The following is a 14,784-nucleotide window of genomic DNA, read 5'->3' on the forward strand; positions in this document are numbered from 1 at the left end:
CAAACATTTCAATCTTGCTACACAAAAAGCACCACCACAGGCTGGAACACGTTCTTGTGGATGCAGGCCGTTGACTGCTCACTCAGTAATCTCTTGGCTGAGTAAGAGTGGCCTAGTATCAAAAAATATCAGGCTGGAACACGTTCTTGTGGATGCAGGCCATTGACTGCTCACTCAGTAATCTCTTGGCTGAGTAAGAGTGGCCTAGTATCAATAAAATATCATATCCAATGGGAACCTAATAATTTACTTGAAGAAGATGAATAAGAAACTTTGAGACGATCTTGTTACTTGTTCGGTAACCCAAGAAGATTTCATCTGTGAGATTGGTGTACGTGTCCATCAGCAACTACACAATCACCATTCTGACACTTTACTCCCCAACAATTACCCCACAGATCTCATTCACAAACAAATATTTGGGCAGTATCACCCTCTGACTAATACATCTCCCACATACAAAAAAGCTCAGAAACATCCTCCTTGTCATCCAGTAGCACAAAGGCTGTGACTTTCATGGATCAGTCCTTGCAATGCAATCCTCTCTCACCAATACACTCCCTACACCACCTACTGTCACCTTCAGTCGCTTTCCTAATCTCCTCAATAGCATAGTAAAACCGTATGACATTCTTAACCCTTACTCTTACATCAACTTTTCTATCCCTGGAAATGTCCCACTGTGAAACCTATACCACGCATCCACCCACTGCCACATGTTCCATTCCCACTACTAGTAAATCCCACAATATCAAAGGTAAAGAAACTTGCAAAACCACACATGTTGTTTACCAACTAATTTGTGTCCACTGTACAGAATTTTATGTAACAATGGTGACCACTAAACTGGCTGAAAGCATGAATAGAGACAGAAGAACTGCTACCTTGGGTATGCAGCAACCAACTGCTGAACATGGTCTACAGCATGACTCAAGGGAGTGTATGCTATACCACAAAGGCAATTCGAATCCTCCCATCAGACACAAGATTCCCTGAACTCCTGAAAAGGGAGCTTGACCTCCAACACATCCTAACACCTGCCTGAACTCACTCACAGTTAATTCATCGCCCCCACTCTTTTTCATTATATTTTTAGGGTTCCGTACCTCATTCAGCAAAAACAGAACCCTTAGAGGATCGATTAGTTGCCTGACTGTCTATTGGTATGTCTGACTGTGAAGAATCCTTTTTCTCAGGAAAGGATAGATGAAGAAATTTGAAATTTATGTCATATACTAAGGTCTATTGTCCCTTGGAAATGTTAAAACATTAGGCTTCTGCATCACTCCAGTCAAAAGACACAGCTATTTATGTCACATATTTTGATATCTTGCCAGTATCAATATTGGGTCACAGGCAACAATCATTGAAATACTCGATTCACAGAAAGGGCACATCATGCATGTATGCGTGCACGCTCTACATCTACTCCAAAAGCTAGCATGTTTTCTTTCTTTTTTGTGTGTGCCTGCTGATGACTCAATGCTTCTGTTTTTCAGTGAGTGGTCTCCTTCCCTCCAAAGTATTTACATTCAGCCAGAACTTTCCTACAAAATAATCATATTGTGCATGATTTAGAAGTGTGATTCAATAAAATCCAGAAACTGATTTCATTCTGCAAAATCAATCACGTGAGAATAGCACTGTGTGTTTACTAAAACACATTAATGAAACATACTGGACATTTGAATATTTATTTGAGAATAATGACACAAAAAATGTAGCATATCTAAAATTTGCATTGTTGTATACATACTGAAAATGTACATAGAAATCTCTTTGTGTCCTTTTTAAGTTGATAAAAGTATGAGAAGCAAGCTTTGTTTAAAACTCATAGGCATTAAATACCTAGTCAAAAGTGGAAACATATATTAATTTTTAGGTGAATTTTCCAAGTATCATTTTCAAAAACAGTCAGCACAGTTTGAAGTACTGTTTTATCATGGTGTAGTGTAGACTGAATGAAAAAGTTACAAAGCAAGTATGAAGAACAAAGTATCAACATTTTAGTCTCTTTCATTGACTGAAAGAGAGGTATGAAATGGGGTCCAGATCCCTTTTACTTAAAAATTTTGTCAAATGAAAACACAGATATGCATTACTATTGATCAAAAGATTAAACCAACAGTGAACAGCCACTTTACACCAAGAAATCATTAGTTAAACTTTAAATAAATACAAACAGTGTATAAACTGGCAAGTTGCAGATGTTCATATCACTATCGTTACTGTTACAGTGCAGTCAGAGTTCCTCCCAATAAACAAACAAATAATAAAAAATTTATAGTATAAAATTTTACATTTCTTGCAAATTGTGTCAGTGATAGTAATACATTTGGTTTTGAAGGAATATTTTATACTATTTACTGCACAAATGAACACAATGCTGAAAATTGCATTCATCTATCTCACGGTACATGTACAGTGGTATCCTAGACACATTTCTGGCTGACAGACCATGGGGAACAGTCAACTGATGATGCATCTGAGTATACCTTACAAACTAGTTCAGAACTCGAATTGCCAGGACTTCCCTCCCACATTGCTTAAACCAATAACTCAGATTCTGTTAACAGCTGCTTTATAGTTCAGAAATATGAAAATCTATATTTAACATTACAACTCATGATGACAAGAAGCAAGGTCAATACAACCCAGAGGTGAGAAGTTGATATTACATTTGGATTGCCTCCAAAAATTTTTGCCTAACAAAAGTGACATTGTCTTTTACAGTGTTTGGCCCACAATGTAGTAAGTTCTGCCGTTCTGGATCATGCAGTTTCCTCACAGAAAGTGGGCAAATTATCACATGAGCTAGTGAAACCAAGTTACAGAAACTGCTGAATGATATGCTGGAGCATGCCCTTCTGAGCTTTTCAAACGAATCAGGGAGAAGTAGCCAAGGAAAGATGTGTTTGAAATTTGCCACTACAGCCATGCTACTGCTCATTGGACAGTTAAGAAACATGTATTTTATACATTTTGGCATTACTTAATGACATATACCACGTCATAAGTAACTTCTTTCTCTTATCAAAAGCAAAAGGAACCATGTGAAGAATTCTAAGTGGCTGTATCTCTTTACATAGTATTCACCAGTCTTCTCCAGAAAGAATATTTGACAGTTTTCACTGAATGGTTTGAGAGGAAGCTCTGGTACATACAACTTAGAAAAGAATAACTTTGAAAAGATAGTTCATTTTTAAGAAAGGCAACAATATACATTATTTTCCCAAAATTTTATGAATGACTCCTGCAGAACATTATGGCATCATTTCTTGTTCACGTAAATTTAATTATCAAAACATATCTAAAAACAAAGATGATGTAACTTACCAAACGAAAGCGTTGGTATGTTGATACAGACAATAAACACACAAACACACACACAAATTTCAAGCTTTCGCAACCCAAGGTTGCTTCATCAGGAAAGAGGGAAGGAGAGGGAAACACGGAAGTACGTGGGTTTTAAGGGAGAGGGTAAGGAGTCATTCCAATCCTGGGAGCGGAAAGACTTACCTTAGGGGGGAAAAAAGGACAGGTATACACTCGCACACACACACATATCCATCCGCACATATACAGACACAGGCAGACATATGTAAATGCAAAGAGGTTGGGCAGAGATGTCAATCGAGGCGGAAGTACAGAGGCAAAGATGTTGTTGAATGACAACTGAGGTATGAACGGCGGCAACTAGAAATTAGCGTTACCCACCAGGCCTCAACCTCCGCTAATTTCTAGTTGCCACCGCTTGTACCTCTCCTTCCCTCCTTCCTGATGAAGCAACGTTAGGTTGCAAAAGCTTGAAATTTGTGTGTGTGTTTGTGTGTTTATTGTCTCTATCAACATACCAACGCTTTCGTTTGGTAAGTTACAGCATCATTGGTTTTAGATATATTTTTCCCACATGAAATGTTTCCCTCTATTATACTCATATGATTATTAAAACATACTAAAAACAGAGATTCCATGACTTACCAAACGGGAAAGCGCTGGTAGATAGGCACAATAAAAAACACACAAACACACACACAAAATTTCGAGCTTTCGCAACCCCTGGTTGCTTCGTCAGGAAAGAGGGAAGGAGAGGGAGAGATGAAAGGATGTGGGTTTTAAGGGAGAGGGTAAGGAGTCATTCCAATCCCGGGAGCGGAAAGACTTACCTTAGGGGGAAAAAAGGACAGGTATACACTCGCACACACACACCTATCCATCCACACATATACAGACACAAGCAGACATACACTCCTGGAAATTGAAATAAGAACACCGTGAATTCATTGTCCCAGGAAGAGGAAACTTTATTGACACATTCCTGGGGTCAGATACATCACATGATCACACTGACAGAACCACAGGCACATAGACACAGGCAACAGAGCATGCACAATGTCGGCACTAGTACAGTGTATATCCACCTTTCGCAGCAATGCAGGCTGCTATTCTCCCATGGAGATGATCGTAGAGATGCTGGATGTAGTCCTGTGGAACGGCTTGCCATGTCATTTCCACCTGGCGCCTCAGTTGGACCAGCGTTCGTGCTGGACGTGCAGACCGCGTGAGACGACGCTTCATCCAGTCCCAAACATGCTCAATGGGGGACAGATCCGGAGATCTTGCTGGCCAGGGTGGTTGACTTACACCTTCTAGAGCACGTTGGGTGGCACGGGATACATGCGGACGTGCATTGTCCTGTTGGAACAGCAAGTTCCCTTGCTGGTCTAGGAATGGTAGAACGATGGGTTCGATGACGGTTTGGATGTACCGTGCACTATTCAGTGTCCCCTCGACGATCACCAGTGGTGTACGGCCAGTGTAGGAGATCGCTCCCCACACCATGATGCCGGGTGTTGGCCCTGTGTGCCTCGGTCGTATGCAGTCCTGATTGTGGCGCTCACCTGCACGGCGCCAAACACGCATACGACCATCATTGGCACCAAGGCAGAAGCGACTCTCATCGCTGAAGACGACATGTCTCCATTCGTCCCTCCATTCACACCTGTCGCGACACCACTGGAGGCGGGCTGCACGATGTTGGGGCGTGAGTGGAAGACGGCCCAACGGTGTGCAGGACCGTAGCCCAGCTTCATGGAGACGGTTGCGAATGGTCCTCGCCGATACCCCAGGAGCAACAGTGTCCCTAATTTGCTGGGAAGTGGCGGTGCGGTCCCCTACGGCACTGCGTAGGATCCTACGGTCTTGGCGTGCATCCGTGCGTCGCTGCGGTCCGGTCCCAGGTCGACGGGCACGTGCTCCTTCTGCCGACCACTGGCGACAACATCGATGTACTGTGGAGACCTCACGCCCCACGTGTTGAGCAATTCAGCAGTACGCCCACCCGGCCTCCCGCATGCCCACTATACGCCCTCACTCAAAGTCCGTCAACTGCACATACGGTTCACGTCCACGCTGTCGCGGCATGCTACCAGTGTTAAAGACTGCGATGGAGCTCCGTATGCCACGGCAAACTGGCTGACACTGACGGCGGCGGTGCACAAATGCTGCGCAGCTAGCGCCATTCGACGGCCAACACCGCGGTTCCTGGTGTGTCCGCTGTGCCGTGCGTGTGATCATTGCTTGTACAGCCCTCTCGCAGTGTCCGGAGCAAGTATGGTGGGTCTGACACACCGGTGTCAATGTGTTCTTTTTTCCATTTCCAGGAGTGTATTTAAAGACAAAGAATTTGGGCAGAGATGTCAGTCGAGGCAGAAGTGCAGAGGCAAAGATGTTGTTGAATGGCAGGTGAGGTATGAGTGGCGGCAACTTGAAATTAGTGGAGATTGAGGCCTGGTGGATAACGGGAAGAGAGGATATATTGAAGGGCAATTTCTCATATCCGGAGTTCGGATAAGTTGGTGTTAGTGGGAAGTATCCAGATAACCCGGACAGTGTAACACTGTGCCAAGATGTGCTGGCCGTGCACCAAGGCATGTTTAGCCACAGGGTGATCCTCATTACCAACAAACACTGTCTGCCTGTGTCCATTCATGCGAATGGACAGTTTGTTGCCGGTCATTCCCACATAGAAAGCTTCACAGTGTAGGCAGGTCAGTTGGTAAATCACGTGGGTGCTTTCACACGTGGCTCTGCCTTTGATCGTGTACAACTTCGGGGTTACAGGACTGGAGTAGGTGGTGGTGGGAGGGTGCATGGGACAGGTTTTACACGGGGGCGGTTGCAAGGGTAGGAGCCAGAGGGTAGGGAAGGTGGTTTGGCGATTTCATAGGGATGAACCAAGAGGTTACGAAGGTTAGGTGGACGGCAGAAAGACACTCTTGGTGGAGTGGGAAGGATATCATGAAGGATGGATCTCATTTCGGGGCAGGATTTGAGGAAGTCGTATCCCTGCTGGAGAGCCACATTCAGAGTCTGATCCAGTCCCGGGAAGTATCCTGTCACGAGTGGGGCACTTTTGGGGTTCTTCTGTGAGAGGTTCTGGGTTTGAGGGGATGAGGAAGTGGCTCTCGTTATTTGCTTCTGTACCAGGTCAGGAGGGTAGTTGCGGGATGCGAAAGCTGTTTTCAGGTTGTTGGTGTAATGGTTCAGGGATTCAGGACTGGAGCAGATTAGTTTGCCACAAAGGCCTAGGCTGTAGGGAAGGGACCGTTTGATTTGGAATTGTTGGTAATGAGGATCACCCTGTGGCTAAACATGCCTTGGTGCACAGCCAGCACATCTTGGCACAGTGTTACACCGTCCGGGTTATCTGGATACTTCCCACTAACACCAACCTATCCGAACTCCGGAGATGGGAACTTGCCCTTCAATATATCCTCTCTTCCCGTTATCCACCAGGCCTCAATCTCCGCTAATTTCAAGTTGCCGCCACTCATACCTCACCTGCCATTCAACAACATCTTTGCCTCTGCACTTCCGCCTCGATTGACATCTCTGCCCAAACTCTTTGTCTTTAAATATGTCTGCTTGTGTCTGTATATGTGTGGATGGATAGGTGTGTGTGTGCGAGTGTATACCTGTCCTTTTTTCCCCCTAAGGTAAGTCTTTCTGCTCCCGGGATTGGAATGACTCCTTACCCTCTCCCTTAAAACCCACGTCCTTTCATCTTTCCCTCTCCTTCCCTCTTTCCTGACGAAGCAACTGGGGGTTGCGAAAGCTCGAAATTTTGTGTGTGTGTTTGTGTGTTTTTTATTGTGCCTATCTACCAGCGCTTTCCCGTTTGGTAAGTCATGGAATCTCTGTTTTTAATATATTTTTCCCATGTGGAATGTTTCTTTGTATTTTATTTATATCATTAATTATTAAAACAGTTGGTTTAGGTTTTAGTGAACTGCCAAGAGCAAAATGTAACCTCTTTTTAATTTTACAAGTACTAGAAATTAAATTGCTTGCAATGTGGAGGCACTGGCCAGGCTGGTCTTGGGAAATATGAACTACTAGCATTATTTTACACATTAAGCTAATTTCTGCAGAAAAGACTCTAAGTTATGTGAAGTCTTTTTTCATACATTTGTCAGAATGTTTACATTGCTCAGCTGAAAGCATAATGTCCAAAGGCACAACTATATCAAGTGCACTGATTGGCAAGATGTCAAAACAACAGCCCCATTCAAAAATTGGTAAGTCTTTGTAAAATTGTGTTACAGGAGCCAACATAGTTACACAAAGAAAATGAAAGCTCAAATAAGATTTTCCATCTCCAAATACTTCTTTTATTTAATATCAACATGTTTTAGTTTATCACAATTATTATTGGTGAATGTGAGGGTACAAATGACAGTTCAATTTACAGCAACTACAGTAATTTCAAATAAAAATTTATTTAGAAAAACAATTTCAATAATCACATTAAATTTAAAGGAAAATTTCAATTATATTTATGAGTGACACACAAGATAGGAACACATTTTTGTGAAATATTTCGGTTTCTAGTTTGATACTACAAAGACATTGTCAAGAAACAAAACAAAGATCAATTCACAAGTTAAATACACAGTTTTAGAATAATCACACATTAGTGTAATCATTCTTAAGGATTGTATTGTTTCCCCAAGTAGTTATCAAAGAATTAATTAATAACAGAACACAATATATTGTAAGTCGGAGTAGTACCATTCAGAGGCATTTCACTGTGCATGGTATACATCTTCGTCTTTCAGTTACAGGAGAGCATTTTTAATCCAGTGGCAGATGGAGCACATGAAAACCATATGAACCATCCAAGAGGATTTAATCAATAATGAATAGTTTGGATGACTCCTGTCATACAAAGTACATGCGGTACTACTTCCCGGAAAGCCAGGTGTTACATTGATAGGTGAAAAGATAGTGAATGCAATAAATTCTATTGATGAAAAGGTCTCGTGTTTCTAATCAGGTGGCAGTGTTAAAATAATGTAACATTTCGAAGAGTGTTATATAAAGTGACTTTGCCATAAGAAGATTAGTACTGTATGAATACGAGCTGCAGCACTTTAACACTATCATTTGGCTCGAAACCCATGAGTTTTCATCACTAGCATACACCGGGCATGTCTACATTCACATAATAAATTCTGGGACAGTTTTATGTCATATGTTAGCATGGATGCTTCCACGTACTGTGGCACCTGTGATAAGTAATGTATTTGGTGCCCCCACTATCCCTTTGCCAACAAACCCCCTGTCATTCAATCTTAGCCTCACACCATAAAAATAATTATATATTGTAATATAATGTTGTTTAAATAATTCATAGCTGAGGGTTCAGGCAGAGGACTTGGGCTAAGTTCCCAGTACCACTAGAGATTTTTTTCTCAGTGGAAGGACTGGAATTGAATGCCCAATTGAGGAGCATCTTGAATGAAAAACAGTTGCTTTAAGGTTTGGAGAGGTAACAATGGCTAAGAGAACATTCTCTTAACCTTACACACCTTCCATGCTGCATTCAAATGGAGGATGACACAGTGGCCGATAGGCACTGAACTGCTCATCAGAGCCAGAATGCTAAGTCAGAATGGACCCATAATCCAACAATTATAATCTTCGAGAAGCTTGTTTAGTAACAGTTTGTGAGACTTCAATGTAGAAAAAGGCTGGTGTGTGTCACTGCTGAGCAGGTTGCTCATTTCTTGGCTGTGCACAGTCTCCAGAGTGATTCTTCTGTAACACAGTAGTCAGAAGATGAAATGGCTAACAGTGTTAATCAAGAGAAAAATGAAATTTGTTGAACTTCTGTACTTTCACCCAATATTTGGTACCCTTCCAAATTTTGGCACATCAGGTGGCTGTCTAGTTTTGCCACACAGAAGGACCAGTTGTACAGATGAGGACAGAGGCAATGGAAGGTGGAAGTTAGGCAGAGAATAGGTGGAGGCAGAAGAATGAGAAGGGCCAGGAGGAGGAGGAGAAGAAAAGCTGAAAGCAGGAATCAAAGGCAACAAGAGGAGTGAAAGAGGGGTAGAGGATAAAGATATAGATGCAGAGGGGAAAGCTAGTCGAAGAGGAAAGAAATGGAGGGGAAAGCTAGGAGAAAAGTAAAGAAATCAGTGGAGGAAAGTAGGAAAATAGAAAAAAAAGGCAGAGGAGAAAAGGTGATGGGCTGAAGAGGATAAGGCAGAGTAGGAAAATAGCGGGGAGTAGGAGGGGATGGGGCAGAGTAGGAAAGTGTGGAAAAGGGGGGGAGGGAGGGGGAGAGTAGGAAAGAATGGGGCAGAATAGGAATGGAGGGTGAAAAGAAGGATAGCACAGGGCAAAGAATAAAAGTAGTGGGAAGAGAAGGATGAATGTGAGTCTCAAGTTTTGGGGTAACGTCACAACACACAACTTAAAGAAGTAAACAACTTCAGGTTGTAGTTGGGGAGTCAATTTAAACCACGTGGAATTAGAAAAGAAAGAAAGATATGGATACTGGTGCAATGACGTTCAGCACACACAGAAGATAGGAGCAATGCACATATTAAATTGCAGTTATGAAGGGCCTTGGAAGAATTAAGAAGTGGAGTTTGTCAGTTAGTTCTCCTTTTTCCCACTTTCCCACTTTTATGTGGTAGAAAGAAACAATTCTATCACTGTTAACATTTATCACATATGATAATGCAGCACAGCTTGCATCACTTTTGATTAGGTTAATTGCACCTACCTTCCACAAGGGGCAGATAACACAAGTGATATTAATAGATATATGTATATGGAAGGTAACTAAGCATTAATAAGTTCTCAGCAGCAACTACTGAGCTTTTCAGCTTATGGTACACATCTTCACATGCAATTTCCATTTCTGAATACAAGAAAGTAGAACAGAACAACATTTTTGAACAGCCAAAATAACAATTTGTCATTGGACTTGAGACAGAGTATTCTTCTTCTTTTGCAGACATCTTTTGTTTTGAAACCATATTGATACAACTTTCACACTTAAACCTGTCATTTCAGCAATACGTAATTTCTCTTGTGAATTAGGCCGTGGATTATTACTGAAGCTATTCCACAGAACAGCAAGTTGTTGCTCTTTCAATGTTGTTCTTACTCTGCACTTAAGCCTCTGAGAGGACACATCAGAAGAATTCCTTGCTTCTACATTAAATTCGTCCCTTTGAGCAGTAGTATCCTTTCCTAAGGGGAAAGAAGTAAAAATGACATCAGTAACAGAAAGCCATTTATTGTAAAATCTTGTGAATGTCACTTAGTACTATGAACTATTTATGGAAGACTGTCTCTCCATACATGTGATTGTGAGGCACTTTGCTAACTGTAACTCATTATGGCAACAATGACATCAGTAAAGTCAATGACATCAGTAAAGTCAATGACCATAAATTCATCTCATAAGCTACTCAAAGTGATGATTTAAAATGACACCCAGAGGAATACTGTCAATAACTAATACTGAATTATTCGCAGTTATATGTATACTTAACCTCTTAAATTTATGTAACAGATATCCCTATATATTATCATTTTTCATTTGGTGATTGGTGCTTTCTGTCAAGAGTTGCAATTAATGTTTCAGCTTCCAAACCTTTCCTTCGCCCTTTACACAATGAATAGTCAAGGAAGATTAAATTAAATCAACATGCAGCTGAATACTTGCCGCTTGATTAAACAATGGAAAATCCAGGATGGAATGTAACAATACCAGGGAAGGAAAGTTACTACTCACCATACAGTGGAAATGCTGAGTCGCGATATGCACAACAAAAAGATTCAAACAATTATAGCTTTTGGCCATTAAGGCCTTTGTCAGCAGTAAACACACACACACACACACACACACACACACACACACACACAAATGCAACTCGTACACATGTCTGCAGTCTCAGAGAACTGAAACCACACTGTGAGCAGCAGCACCAGTGCATGATGGGAGTGGTGGCTGGGTGGGGGTAAGGAGGAGGCTGGGGTGGGGAGGGGGAGGGATAGTATGGTGGAGTGGCAGACAGAGAAGTGTTGCAGTTTAGACGGAGGGCAGGAGAGAAGGTGTGGAGGGTGGAGGGGGTAAGTAGCAGAAAGGCTAGAAATAAAAATAAATGAAAAGACTGGGTTGTTGTGGTCTTCAGTTCTGAGACTGGTTTGATGCAGCTCTCCATGAGTGTGGCGGTGAAATGACGGCTGTGTAGTGCTGGAATGGGAACAAGGAGGTGGCTGGATGGGTGAGGACAGTGACTAATGAAGGTTGAAGCCAGAAGGGTTACGGGAACATAGGATGTAGTGCTGGGAAAGTTCCCACTTGCGCAGTTCAGAAAAGCTGGTGTTGGTGGGAAGGATCCATATGGCACAGGCTGTGAAGCAGTCATTGAGATGAGGGATCTCATTTTAGCAGCATGTTCAGCAACAGGGTGGTCCACTTGTTTTTTGGCCACAGTTTGTCGGTGGACGTTGATGTGGACAGACAGCTTGTTGGTTTCATGCCTACATAGAATGCAGCACAGTGATTGCAGCTTAGCTTGTAAATCACATGACTGGTTTCACAGGTAAACCTGCCTTTGATAGGATAGGTGATGTTAGTGACCGGACTGGAGTAGGTGGTGGTAGGAGGATGTATGGTACAGGTCTTGCATCTAGGTCTAATACAGGGGTATGAGCCATGAGGTAAGGGATTGGGAGCAGGGGTTGTGCAAGGATGGACGAGTATATTGTGTAGGTTCAGTGGACGGCGGAATACCATGGTAGGAGAGGTGGAAATGATACTGGGCAGGACGTTTCTCATTTCAGGGCATGACGAGAGGTAATTGAAACCTTGGCGAAGAATGTAATTCAGCTGCCCCAGTCCTACAGTGGAAACACTTTTTCGCCACCAACCCAACCAATCAGACTCAACCAAAGACCAATACTGAACCCTGCCTAACTCAGTTCACTCCTCCATCCAACCACGATCCACACCCACTGCCTCCGAACCACCCCGTCAACTTTCCAGAATTTCTTAACTTCGAACCTTGCCTCACCATCATTCCCCAAATCCCTGAACATGCAAACTAACCTTACATCTGCAGAACGAACTGCAGTCCACCATCTAAAAACTGATCCTGACCTTATAATACCACCTGCAGACAAAGGCTCCACCACCGTTGTTTTGAACCACAGGGATTACATGGAAGAAGAACTCCGTCAGCTGTCAGATACTTCCACCTACAAACCATGCCACAATGATCCCATTCCAGTAATCCAGCAGGATCTCCAGTGACTAATCAAATCCTTCGGCCCATCACAGAACCTCTCCGTAGAGTCCATTTCTCTACTTACCCCTACCACTCCCCGCACTCCCACCTTCTACATGTTTCCTAAAGTCCATAAACCCAACCACCCAAGACGCCCCATTGTGGCCGGTTACTGTGCCCCCATTGAGAGAACCTCTGCTCTCGTAGACCAACACCTTCAACCTATTACCCGGAACCTATCCTTCTATATAAAAGATACAAACCATTTCCTCAACCGAATCTCCACAGTTCCTCTCCCTTTACCACAAGATGCTCTGCTCGTCACTATTGATGCCACCTCCCTGTACACTAACATTCCTAATGCCCATGGCCTTACTGCTATTGAACACTACCTTTACAGACACCCTATGGATTCCAAACCAACAACCTCCTTCCTAGTCTCCATGAACAACTATATCCTCACCCACAATTACTTCTCCTTTGAAGACAATACCTACAAAGAAATCCGCGGTATGGCTATGGGCGGCTGCATGGCACCATCCTGTGCTATCCTACTCATGGGCCATCTAGAGGAATCCTTCCTAAAAACCCAGAATCCTAAACCCCTCATCTGGTTCAGATTAATTGATGATATCTTTGCTGTCTGGATTGAAGGTGAGGATACCTTATTCACATTCCTCCAGAACCTCAACAACTTCTCCCTCATTTGATTCACCTGTTCCTACTCAACCCAACAAGCCACCACCCTAGATGTTGACCACCACCTCAGAGATGGCTACATCAGTACCTCCATCCATATCAAACCTACTAACCACCAGCAATATCTCCACTTCGACAGGTGCCACCCATTCCATACCAAGAAGTTCCTTCCTTACAGCTTAGCCAACCGTGATCGTCACATCTGCAGTGACGAGCAGTCCCTCTCAAAATATACTGAGAGTCTCACTGAAGCCTTCACTGACCATAATTATCCTCCCATTCTTGTACAAAAACAAATCTCCCATGCCTTATCTTTCCAGTCTTCCACCACACCCTGAAGTCCCACAGTCCGGCCACAGAGGAGCATTCCCCTCGTAAATCAGTACCATCCGGGACTAGAGCAACTGAATTACATTCTCTGCCAAGGCTTCGATTACCTCTCGTTGTGCCCTAAAATGAGAAATGTCCTACCCACTATCCTTCCCACCCCTCCTGCTGTCCACCGAACCTACACAATATACTCGTCCATCCTTACACAACCCCTGCTCCCAATTCCTTACCTCATGGCTCATACCCCTGTAATAGACCTAGATGCAAGACCTGTACCATACATCCTTCTACCACCACCTACTCCAGTCCGGTCACTAACATTACCTATCACATCAAAGGCAGGGCTACTTGTGAAACCAGTCATGTGATCTACAAGCTAAGCTGCAACCACTGTGCTGCATTCTATGTAGGCATGACAACCAACAAGCTGTCTGTCCGCATGAATGGCCACCGGCAAACTGTGGCCAAAAAACAAGTGGACCACCCTGTTGCTGAACATGTTGCTAAACATGATATCATTCATCTCAATGACTGCTTCACGGTCTGTGCCATATGGATCCTTCCCATCAACACCAGCTTTTCTGAATTGCGCAAGTGGGAACTTTCCCTGCAATACATCCTATGTTCCCATGACCCTCCTGGCCCCAACCTTCATTAGTCACTGTCCTCACCCATCCAGCCCCCTCCTTGTTCCCATTCCAGCACTACACAGCCGTCATTTCACCGCCACACCCAGTCTTTTCATTTATTTTTATATCTCTTCTTTCCGCTACTTACCCCCTCCACACCTTCTCTCCTTCCTTCTGTCTAAACTGCAATACTTCACTGTCTGCCACTCCCACCATACTATCCCTCCCTCCCATCCCCACCCCAGCCTCCTCCTTACCCCCACCCAGTTGCCACTCCCATCATGCACTGGTGCTGCTGCTCGCAGTGTGGTTTCAGTCCTCTGAGACTGCCGATGTGTGTGCAAGTTGCATTTGTGTGAATGTTTGTGTGCATGTGTGTATGTGTGTCTACTACTGACAAAGGCCTTAATGGCCGAAAGCTATAATTGTGTGAATCTCTTTGTTGTGCCTATCGAGACTCAGCATGGTGAGTAGAAACATTCCTTCTCTGGTATTATTGCCTCTTGATAAACTGTCACTCAAGCAAA

The 14,784-nt window shown here is 43.3% G+C and overlaps 1 protein-coding gene across 9 annotated transcripts in view; it reads right to left on the bottom strand.

Moving 5' to 3' along the window:
* LOC126253563 (longitudinals lacking protein-like) overlaps positions 1 to 14,784 on the bottom strand; it is a 398,965-nt gene that overhangs the window by 268,496 nt on the left and 115,685 nt on the right. The window contains exon 6 of one of the 9 annotated variants that reach the window (XM_049954977.1): positions 7,651 to 10,554. The exons of the other annotated variants lie outside the window; for them this stretch is intronic. Within the exon in view, the coding sequence (XP_049810934.1) occupies positions 10,277 to 10,554 (278 nt within the window). The 3' untranslated portion in view covers positions 7,651 to 10,276. Of the gene's footprint in view, positions 1 to 7,650; positions 10,555 to 14,784 lie in introns of those variants that run through there. 9 annotated transcript variants of the gene reach the window in all.

Source organism: Schistocerca nitens, chromosome 4 (genome assembly GCF_023898315.1).
Source record: "Schistocerca nitens isolate TAMUIC-IGC-003100 chromosome 4, iqSchNite1.1, whole genome shotgun sequence".
NCBI classification, from domain to species: domain Eukaryota; kingdom Metazoa; phylum Arthropoda; class Insecta; order Orthoptera; family Acrididae; genus Schistocerca; species Schistocerca nitens.